Source organism: Sitophilus oryzae, unplaced genomic scaffold (genome assembly GCF_002938485.1).
Source record: "Sitophilus oryzae breed Bouriz unplaced genomic scaffold, Soryzae_2.0 scaffold_1440_pilon_pilon, whole genome shotgun sequence".
Lineage (NCBI taxonomy): Eukaryota > Metazoa > Arthropoda > Insecta > Coleoptera > Curculionidae > Sitophilus > Sitophilus oryzae.
The window spans coordinates 4,289,932-4,301,974 of record NW_022146105.1 but is presented as its reverse complement, the minus strand read 5'-3'; the positions used below and the strand labels follow the sequence as shown (position 1 = coordinate 4,301,974).

The following is a 12,043-nucleotide window of genomic DNA, read 5'->3' as shown; positions in this document are numbered from 1 at the left end:
TTTTACTTAAAAAAGTCTCTTGGTAAAAATCGCTACGAGTAATGGTTCTGAAGATATTTGAAATCAAAATAGTCAATACATGACATAATTGACAAAAATTATACATGCTAACTGGATAGTTATTAGTCTGAATTAATAAATTCAAAATGTTTTTGTGCCAAATGTTCAACAGAAACTAATTTGTCGCATTTTTTCTAGAAAAATTCATGATTAGCTTAAAAAAATAAAAAGTTCCCAAATATATCATTTCGGTCATATAGTAACTATCTAGTCAACATGTATATTTTTGTCAATAATGTAACATGTATTGACTATTTCCACTCCAAATATCTTGAAAACGGTTACTCGTAGCGATTTTTACCAAGATACATTTTTTACGTAAAATATTAGGGAAATATATATTTTTCTCGTTTTATACAGGTACGGACGAAAAATTATTACTCTTCAGATCAGTTAAAAACATTTAGGTTGACATCAAAACCAAACTTTTCATGTCAAAAAAGGAAATATAAATGAAACTTCTACACCCTATATCTCCTGTCCGCACAAGGTTTTTATTGCCTAGGATATGCAGACGACATCGTAATTGTGGTCAGGGGCAAGTTTGCTGGTATGATATCAGAAAGAATGCAGACAGCCCTAAACAAAGTTGACAAGTGGTGCAAACAAGAGAGACTAACAGTCAATGCTCAGAAAACACAAATTGTCAATTTTACAAAAAAGATAGCACCAAAAGGCCTAAAACCACCAGTGCTAGGAGAAACGGAGATTTCATTTGCCAAAGAAACAAAGTATCTTGGGATATTTTTGACCAAAAGGCTTACATGGAATACTCACATAGCGAAAACAACAGAGAGGGCTGCCATCTCTTTAGGTAGGTGCAGAAGGATGTGTGGAAAAAACTGGGGACTTAACCCTAAAATGACTCTATGGCTATACACAAGGGTAGTAAGACCCATGATAACCTACGGGTCGGTGGCGTGGTGGACAAAGACATCGCAAGTGGGTGCGGTAAGGCTGTTAAGTTCCACACAAAGGCTTGCGTGCCTGTGTGTAACTGGGGCCATAAAAACCACTCCTACAAGTGCGATGGAAGTCTTGTTGAACTTACCACCACTACATATTTTCATACAAGGCGAAGCCAGATCTGTCATGCACAGGTTAATTCACGGTCAGCAGCACATAAGCCAAACGCATAGTGCTGCTAACCAGAAGCTAATCGAAGAGCTAAAAGCAGACAAAGTATTGGGATTACCAATTGGTGCAACAGCTACTAGTTATAGCTTCAACAACAAATTTAATATAACCATACCAGGAAGGGAAGACTGGAGTAAAGGTGTACCCATTCAAGCTGAGGCAACCTGGTATACAGACGGTTCAAAAACGTCAGAAGGCGTAGGAGCTGGGATAGTAGGGCCGAAACAAGGGAGATCCTTCCACGTAAGCCTATCCAAGGATGTCACAATTTTCCAGGCAGAAATAATGGCAATCCGCTATTGTGTAGAAGATATAATAAGGCAACAAAGAACAAATCGTTCTGTGGCCATCTTCACAGACAGCCAAGCGGCGCTAAAGGCACTCAGCTCCGCGGAGGTCAATTCTAGACTAGTGTGGGACTGTGTGCGTGCTCTGAATACTTTGGGCGAACGTAGCACTGTTACGTTAGCCTGGGTGCCAGGGCACGAGGGTCGCAAGGGTAACGAAAAGGCAGATGAAGGGGCCAAGCAAGGCTTATCAATGCCATTCATAGACCCAGAACTCTTCTGCGGCGTTGCAAAGGCGGTCACGAGAATGGCCACGGAACGATGGGTGGCCAACAAATCTCTAAAATGGTGGAGAAACTCACCAGGGCAGAGACAGGCGAAAAGGTTCATTGTAGAACATTCGCCAAAATTCACGGTAGACTTGATAAGCAAGGACAGAAAGACAGTCAAAGCTGTAGTAGGTCTACTAACAGGGCATTGTAAGCTAAATAGTCATCTAAAGCTGATGGGATTGACAGACGAAGCTATGTGTAGGTTCTGCCAATCTGAAGAAGAAACGTCAGAACACATTTTATGTCGGTGTGACAGCCTGGCAAATGTGCGGTTCCCGGTAATAGGCAATGATAGGCCATTGCCAAGGAGCTACATTCAGTCTCCAAGTTGCTAAACTTTGTGAAAAGGATAGGACTGGAGAATGTAATCTAAGGATCAGAAGAGGACCACAATAGATCTGAGGTCGCAGTGGATCAGGCCGAAAGCCACCTCTAAAAATCTAATCTAACCCTATATCTCCGAAACTAAGGATTTTGGGCATAAATGTATCAGAACTTTTTTACTTATTTTTATCTGTAGAATACATTTCCCGAATACAATTCGGACCACCCTGTATATTAAAATAAATTTTATTGAAGTTAACAACGGTTAAAAATGAAAATTTCTCTTAATTTTAAAGTTTACTTGGCAGTTTTGTAGGTTTAAATTCTTTAATTTACTAGATCCTTGGAAATGTATATGAAAAAAAACCTTGGGTGTTTGTACGGTGCATGTTATTTGATGGGTTCTCGAAAGGAAAATATTGCTATGGGAGTTTTCATTCTTACCTTGGTCATCAGTTTTCATCGCCGTGAAACGTGACTGCTTGAGTTTATATTATTCCAAACGTTTATTCTAGTACAAATGTCATTTTGTAAGATACACATACAATTTTTAATTTTTAAATAAATAATATATATTATTACACACGTATTTCGTGGAAATTAAAAAATCTATACGTATATAATTTCTATTCAGAAAAAATCAATAATTATTTATAATTTATTTAATAAACAATGTATTTTTCGATACAAAGAGTTGTATTTATCTTGAGCAAATTAATTTTTTATTCTTTTGAGTGGGGTTTTTGTAAAATTTTTGGGAAACTTTTTAATTTAAACTGTTTTTCGCCGTTCGAAAAATTCCTTTAAGTTTAGGGTCATTCCTTATTAATTCAGGGTACATCATTAAGTTATTGTTTTGAAGTTTTAATTTACTCTTGTATATATAAAGTTTGTTTCCCACTGTTTTGGTGAAAGGGAATAAAATAAGTTACTTAAAGGAAATTCCCGAACTGTGGCAGTTTGAAATCACTACAGGATGTTATTTGCTTAATTTTCTAAGTATGTTTCAAAAATAATGCTTATTTATTACCATTTTCCACTAGTTTTGCTTAAATTAAGGTCGAAGTATACTTTTATTACTCAATTAACGTTCATAAAACAACAATTATATATTTTTTTGAGGACTATAATTCTGTAATTCAATAGTGCTACAGTACAAAGACTGAAAAATTACTGTATTTTAATTCTGTCGCGTAAAAAAGGATTTTTTAACATAATATATCGTCTGTTACAGCACCTGTAGGAGCTTTCCAGTTATAAAATCAATAATATACTCTATTTCCTTTTTTTTCTTTGTGCTGTGTGCTTGTCCAGGCTAAACGCATTTTCTATCAGTGATCCGCTTCATTTTTTTCCGTAATGTAAATCTCTCAATGAACAGGATAACGTTGTTAAAATTCGAAATTCATCTCCGAAGGAACAAAGGGAATTTGTAAAAGCACTGCGCTTTGTTTTAGACACAAAAGAACTTACAAACAGTGGCAGTCCCGCTTAGAAGATCCAAAGCTTTTTTAGTTAAGAGCACTTCTTAAGTATAACTAAAGAATCTAATGTTATGTACTGTAGATTAAATATTTTAACTGTCATTTCTACTATCAACTAGAGAAAATACAAAAAAATATTGTTAAAAGTAGTGTTTTATGTTCATTTTTGATTGAAAAAAAAGTCACACGTTTGCAATGTTTAAAATCCGCCACTGGCTCTCAGGGCTAAAATTTAACATTACGTAATACACAAGCTGAACCCTAGCCCTTTCTATGCGTAAATTAACCCACTAGCATGTTGCCAAACCACCCTTTCGAGTTCGTTCTTGTAGGGACCGCATCCCTAGGGCTAAAGTTATTTTTCTTGAATAGTTCTGGCAACGTGGTCGCGAACATCGCACCATTGCCACTCTGCCTCATTTGTCGTAATATTTCCTGATTTTTTTTGTGTTAATTTATTGCACGTTTTTTCTTTAAATAGGCACCAAACGTTTTATGTATTAATCTCCATTGTGTGTTATAAAGTAATAAATTTCGAAGTGTTGGTGTGTTGGAAGAGATTTACATATCTTAAAAAACCTTGAAGGCATCTATCTAATTTTAATTTATTTAAAACCAGCGTTTTATCTAGACGTGTCGTCAGTATTTTTTTTGTTCTTTCAGTGGATGGCTAATTAAACGTTAGGTTTTGGATTCGATGCTTAAGAAATTGAGTTTCTGCAGACCTTGTACAAGATCACGAAAGATTTTTAATTTATTTTTAGCTTATCTGGTTCATTTTTTTTAGAAAAATCGTCTTTTCGATATCAAATTGCGGTATTAATTAGTGCTGAGGAAAAAAAAGTCACATTTTCATAGGAATTATATAGAATAGTTATCTGCGCTGACCTTTTTTATCAAAAGGTCGCGCTGTAATGTAACTGGATTGGGTTTTGCATTTTTCTCCACTTAATTGTGTTAATTTGATATCCTTTTTTTTTCTTGTTTCTGATAAGGTAGGGTTAATCAGTTTAAAGAGTCTAAATTTAAACGCTTGTTATATAAGGGCGTTCTGATTATTCACAATAAATGTTAGCTGTTCAAACATAATCTGATATAGTGTAACAAACGTCTATGTTTATCCTATTTTAACACAATAAAAAAATTATATCGATTATGATATTGCTAGGAGCAATTGATACAAGATCTATTTTCGTACAACGATCACTTCATATCAATAAGAAGCTCTTGTTAACGTCATCTATGCTTGCAAGAAAATAAAATCAATTACTTACTGTCCTCAAACAAATTACTTATCATATGTTTCTTCAGTGTAGGGTGATTGTAAACAGATTTATCCATCATATTATAAAACAATTTGGCTTGGAACACCTTTGTGTTTCTTTTTGTCATATTACTCGGTTATTTTCCTATATTTAGATATATAATATAATCCTGTAAACCTTATATATTTAAATAATTCTAGACCTAGGTTAGTGGTTGTGCTGTGACATGCTAAACAAACAGTACTATTGTTGTTTTTCGTTTATTTGTTTAAAAAATTATCGCTGTTATTGCAATACTAGTCTCGGAAGTCTCCCATGGACTCTATTCTGACACGTTTTTAGTTGTATGTTAATACTACGAAAGCGTAGAGCTGCCACCGCAACATTGAAAAATATCTTTAACCAAATTTACACTTTTTCTGTCAATTACTGCATTAGTGGCAACAGTGCAGTAGTAATAGTACGAGCAGTTCCTATCAAACTCTGTTCTATCACCAGTTTATTCACAAAAGTCATAAAATGATAAGAAATTATCGATGGGTTGTTGGTATTTGGACCAGCTTTCAACCAGATAATGTAACGTGAAAATCCCTCTATGCAGCCTGTTATGCAAATTTCAAATGGCTTAAGTTTGTCCTAACAATCTGTATGCCATAGAAAATTGGGTTCTTTATTGTAGTATTGTCGCCTTCGAAGACGACATCGCTGACGTAATTTATCCATCAGGATCCAAAATGCGTAACAGTTATCCGACTGTTTTTTGAGTCACAACCAATCCATTTTGAAGGCACTTAAGCTGTATCCACCTGTAGCCGTGTATAGGCCTGTTTCAAACACCGGAACACCGGTGTTGGGCTGACACCGGTGGCCAAATATAGACTATCCGGTGTTCCTAAAGGTGGGAATTCTAGTTCCTTGGGAGGAACTAGTTCCTTAGTTCTAGTTCCTCCAGAGGAATAGTTCCTTGAACTAGGTCTTTAGTTCACAATAGTTCCCGACTAACATTGACATCCCCCTTGCTTGCTAATGCGTTTCGTTGTCAGTCAGAACTATTCACAGTATGATCTGTATAATTTTTATAATGTACGGAGATATAACGAGACGTGTAATTGTGTATGTTAAAAACATATAGGAAAGTTTTATAGCAGATAAAAAAATTAAAAAAACTCAAATCAGAATTTAAAAACTATATCAGAAATCAATTGAGCAAATATTACAAAATTTTACGAAAAATTGCATTTTTCCTCACTTCAAGCTTTTTTGTTTTGTCTAAAAATTCAGAATATCTACTTCGTTTTATAAGATATTTCTTAATTTTAGGGACCTAAAGTGAAACATTCCCATAAAATATTTAAAAAACAAACTAAAAATCAAAAACAGTATCCACGACAATTTTCTGTGGTAATTAAGCCGGCAGTAGACAAGGCCGAATCCATCGCCTTGTATTATATCTCGGATCTGCCGACTGAATAGATTCCCGTGAACTAGTCTTTTAATAGTTCCTCTATGTCCGGATCCGATAACATACGGCTCGCACTCCCCACGCCTGCCTAGTATCAATCGCGCTGGCTGATCCATACGTAAACTAGTCTTTTATTTAGTTCCTCTAGTTCCTTTAGGTCCGGATCCGATAACATACGGCATAAGGCTGGCACTCCCCACTCCTGCCTAGCATCGATCACGCTGACCCGATCTGTTCGTACGTAAACTAGTCTTTTATTTAGTTTAGTTCCTCTAGGTCTGGATCCGATAACGTACGTCTGGCACTCCCCACTCCTGCCTACTATCGGTCTACGCGCGCTAGCCGATCCGTCGCATATTATTCTATATCGGACACAGTCTCGATCCCGGAATAGGTCCTGAGGAACTAGTCCTTTGAGAAACCAGGAACTAGTTCCTTTCATTCCGGGGTCGGAATAGTTCATTGGAACTAGTTCGTTCACGAACTACACACCTCTACACCGACACCGGTGTTGATACCGACACAGGTGTTCATTTCGATACCGGTGTTCATCTACAACACCGGTGTTCATCCCGACACCGGTGTTCATCTCGATACCGGTTTTGACAACGACACCGGTGTTTGGTAAACGAGTTAAAGAAGAAATAATGTTAATTAATAAGTTCAAAATAAACGTGATAATAATAATGTCGTATCGGTGCTTATTTTTATCGACTTTGACTTAAAGCTTTCAAATTTAAATATAATTTTTGCCAGACTAATCACTAAAATAGAGTGGAAGCGTCAGATAAACCACTATAAAATAAAAAATTGTTTAATCAAAAACAAATAGAAAACAAAACAAAACATAAAGAAACAGAAATTCGTTGCTGTACAATAAACTAAAAAATATTACATTAAAAAAATAAAAAAAAAACAAACGGCACCATCGACATCGACACCGGTGTTCATCGCGATACCGGTGTTGTAGATGAACACCAGTGTCGGGATAAACACCGGTGCTGAAACGAACAACGGTGTTGAGATAAACACCGGTGTCGGTGTTGACACCGGTACACCGTCTGAAACACCGGTGGTCATCAACACCTAACACCGGTGTTCAAATCTCTTCGTCGAAATTACTTCCGAAACTCGTACCAGAATATCAATATCCGTGTAAATCGTCGAAATAAAGCAACTCGTCTTCGCAAATGATGTAAAATTAAGACATAACCGTCCTCTAGCGGACATGTCAAAATTTCTTTCTGACTTAATCAGATTTGAAAGTAGGTTTTAATGTATTCGTCCATAATCTCTGATGAATATCTGTATGTACTTCGTCGGCACAATGACAACTTAACCGGTGGAGAATAGTCTTGTCGAGACGTCGCGTCGTCTTGCTGGGTAGTATATTCTGCATGCAATTTACAGAAAAACTGTAAATTTACAGAAAAAGTACAGCTTTACAGAAAAACTGTAAATTTTGCTAAAAATATTTTTCAGCGTTGGTATGACAGCTCTACGCTTTCGTATAATACTTCGAGGTTTAGAAAGATTTGTTAATCAGGTCCAGAGAGTCAAAAAAACGATAATTTCGTAGATGCATGCCTCGGCAAATTTCGAAATGACCTTTTTTATCAATCGTAATTTATCTCTGCTATCGCGAGGTTTTTAGATAAAGCAAAACCTAGTGCAAGCCTTGCTAGGTTACAATATTGCGGTATCCACGTAGATATTTCACTCAGTCAAAAACCGCACGCAACTTGCCGGTCTGCCTCGTTGTCTAATCGAATGTTGTTGTTTTTATTTATGTGTCTAGCTGGAAAAAATAGTCTGATAATGATGGTAGCACGTGGAAACGTATGTATAAATATTTTTACATGGCGCTTTCCAAGAAAATTGATAGGTTTTCCTGGAATCAGCGGCTTCCCCACGATATACTTCCTTTTATTGCGATTTTCTTGATTACTTTTATATACTCTTCTTAGAATATTCGTAGATAGATAGATTAGAAAAAAAAATTGAGTCTTTGTACACATCAATTAGAATTTGCAATTTTAATAATAGAACAAACACTAAGTAATTAGTGTCACAATTTGCGAGATAATTACGAGGCTGTTGTTTTAGAGTTATAAATTAATTTTAATTATATTTCATATCGGTGGAGTAGTCTATTCTCGAAAAAATCCAATATACAAGGTGGCTTAGAAAATAATTCGTTGTAAACCTTAGATTTTAGATTGTATAGGAGGGGGTAAGTTCACGCGACCTAATAGATCTATTGTATCCTTTCTTGAGTTATAATTCATGATACATTCTTAGGGCTTTGACAAAAGTTTTATAGAGGTTAGTTCTCCATCTCCGATATCAGTCGTACCGAAGTTTATGTATATAACGAATAGTTGTCGTCTCGGGGCACTCAGTGATCATTCGAAATAGAACAAAAAATTGGATTTGCAAAATAGTGAATGAAATGTGATGATTGTTTCAAGCAAGTGTATACAATAAAATATACAGTTTGGTTTGTTTAGAAAATTCTAATAAACAAACTGGTTCAAGGAAAATCGATTATTTTCCAGAAACAATTGGTTTCGTCATAGAGCATTCTGTGTTGGTGCATTTCATGTTGATAGATTAACTTGTTATGCATATGCAGATGTTTTACAAAAGACCTTGCGTTTTTCGAGTATATATCGAATTATTAGTTGCAAATTATAAATTTATAATTAGCTTAATGTTCGTCACTACCCAACCATGTATTCATGGTAGACGGAGGTGGGATCCTAGGGTGGGGGTCCTTGACAGTTCTGTTTGACGATTCATGTGACACATTTGAATTTGATTTGACATTTTGTGGATTTGTTAGTCTTTACGGAGCTTATTTTATGTTATTTATTATTTATTCTACTACTGATAGTTGTATAAAGGTAGTAAATCTAGATGGAAATTGTGGCAGCACTTAAATTAACAGTGACATTATCGCGATTTATCGAAAAAGACTCTAAAATAGTTGGTTGTGTAGCGTGCGGTAGATCTCGGCAAAAATTGAGTGAAATAATGGAACAACTTTTCGCTAGTAAGTGACTATATAATATACATACGTGTAGTAAACCGATCATTTATGAAATTCACTTAAATTAACTAAATTATATATTTTTCTTGCATTTTAGCTTTTATTTATTACTTGTCAAAGAATTTAGAAACGTTAATTTGACTTACCTGCTTCAGTAGCGTATCGGATGTTTGTGGTAATAAATACTTATTATAACTTATCTATTTCAATTAGAATTATATATTTTAACACGTTTTGATGGATAAACCGGAATTTAAGTCGGCCATTTTTGGTCCCCATCGCGCTCAATCGAAGTTTTTTGATATGTTCTTTCTTTAGTATTTTTATTCAAAGGTTCATTACATAACGGTGGCGTAGGTATCTGTTCGGAAAAAAGAGTTTATCTCGAGGAGAGACACTTATTTGCGATGTATAACAGTAAATAAATAAATAAATTTGAGGATAACGCGATAATTCTGAGAAAATTGGCGGAGTTTTCTAGAAATATCAGATAGTTGAAGTGAGCCATATACTTAGAAATCTGGTCGAGATCCCAAGAATCTTGGAGACCTTGAATAAGGCTGACCTTTTTAGACATAACTGGCTTGTGTATAATAAATTGGGCGCCATACCAGATAAATTAACATTTTCGAGCTTTCGCCCGACCATTTTTTAATTTTACACAGTTGCTTCGCTTTTTTTATGTTCCAGCGGCGTAGGGATGCGCCAGCCTCGAAAGAAATCGATAGTCCGCATCGAATTCTGGACACCACATTCTTTTTTTCAAGTTTTATTAATTGTTCAATTAAAAATACACTTTTATCTGTGTTCTTTTGTTTTCTTTGTGCTGGCAAAGCGATTTTCTTTCCTCCATATTTTTATTAAACGCGTAGCTGAAAAAGCAAACAGGAAAAATTAAATATTTGATATTGTAAAAATTCTTATCGCTATAAAACGCTGGTTGGCAAATAACTGGTGAAATGTTATAGTTGGTAGGTAAGTAATGTAATGTGACTGGGTATCGTAATGTTTTATTTTTATTTGTTTACATTAGCGAACACATATCGAGGCACTCGGGATATGTTTTTTTTTTCATTCTCGTTTTGATTGTGGAAATTTAAAATGCATTTCCGCTCGTTTAGTTACTATTTGAGTTTTATAGTAAAAAAGTCCGATACGTGTATGCGATGACCTCTGTTTTATACTACGGTTGAGTTAAAATTGATTTTTTTTGTTACAGCAACGTGACTTTTAGCACATAATTATAGCGAAATGCATTCTAAATAACACTTTTGTTATAATTTAGTCTCGCATGTTGATACAGTGTTTTTTTCGATCTTAAAAGTTTATAGATAAAAAGTCTGTTGTAGTCACGTAGCGCGATTTTTTCCCGAATTTCGAAAATATACTTTAGAATCAGGGTGCAAAAAAATCATGATTAAAAAAAATCGTTTTTTTTAATTTTAATCAGATTTTTTTGATTTTAATCAATTTTCTATTTAAAGTCCTATCCTAAATAGCTAAATCTTTGTAACTCTGCCCGATGTAGAATGTAGAATGTTTAGGAGGGGAGTTAATCACCGCGACCTTATAGATCTATTGTGTGTTCCCCTTTCTTGAGTTATAACGAGTTATAACTCATCATACAGTCTCAGGGCTTTAAGAAAATCCAGTATCTGAGACGGCTCCACAGAGGCCAGCTCTCCATCCTCGACATCAGACGTACCAAGGTTTATGGCACGAATGGTCGTCGTCTCGGCGCACTCATAAGTGTGATAAGGTGTTCTGGTGTTTCCCCATTTTCCCCACAAAATCTGCATTCGCCGTTGTTTCTCAGTTTCAGCCTACTGAGGTGTTCGTTGAGGAGACAGTGTCCTGTTACAAACCCCGTGACAGTCCGAAGATTGTTTTTACTTAAATCAAGGAAAACCTTTGATTTTTCTCGGTCATAAGTTCTAAGGAACTTTTTCGAGTTTCTTAGACCGTTGGAGGACACCCATTCCAAGTTACGGATGGAGTCTTCTAGATTCTTCAGTTCCGCTTTCAGTTGGTTCCCGTTTGGAAAACAGAACGGTTCTGGTCCAGTTAGTGGAGTGTTCGCTCCTTTTCTAGCTAGATAATTGATTTTTCATTGCCTTCCATCCCTTGGTGAGCAGGCACCCAGAGTAGGAGGACTTTATTTTCTTTGCCTAATTTGTTGAGCTTCTCTAGGCATTCTTTGACCAACTTCGAATTGATGGTTACTGAGTTGATCGCGTTAAGTGCTGCTTGACTATCGGATAGGATGGCAATTTCCTGTTTTCGATAGTTCCTATCTAAGATAAATTGTACGCATCTTTCGATAGCGCAAATTTCTGCCTGAAGGATACTAGGTTTTCGGCCCAAATACTCCTATCCCTGTCCCTGCTTTGGTTTTGGAAGCATCCGTATACCACATGATGGTATGGTCTTTTATATGCTGAGTAAGCGTCTCTTTCTTCCAATCCTTTTTATTACTCAATACTACAGTGAGGTGTTTCTCAAAGTTGTAAATTCTTGGTATGTCATCCACTGGGAGTTGGAGAAGTAACTCTGCCCGATATTAACAATATTAACATTTCTACGGCGCCTGTCGTTTTTCCACATCGGTCACCGATATGTTTTATTCTGTAAACTTTGCCG

At 35.8% G+C, this 12,043-nt stretch overlaps 1 protein-coding gene across 3 annotated transcripts in view; it reads left to right on the top strand.

The window, feature by feature from the left end:
- The window catches only part of LOC115876841 (phosphatidylinositol 3-kinase regulatory subunit gamma), a 68,733-nt gene that overhangs the window by 46,371 nt on the left and 10,319 nt on the right, over positions 1-12,043 (top strand). Inside the window, exon 1 of one of the 3 annotated variants that reach the window (XM_030892830.1) lies at positions 8,064-8,190. The exons of the other annotated variants lie outside the window; for them this stretch is intronic. Within the exon in view, the coding sequence (XP_030748690.1) occupies positions 8,122-8,190 (69 nt within the window). The 5' untranslated portion in view covers positions 8,064-8,121. Of the gene's footprint in view, positions 1-8,063; positions 8,191-12,043 lie in introns of those variants that run through there. 3 annotated transcript variants of the gene reach the window in all.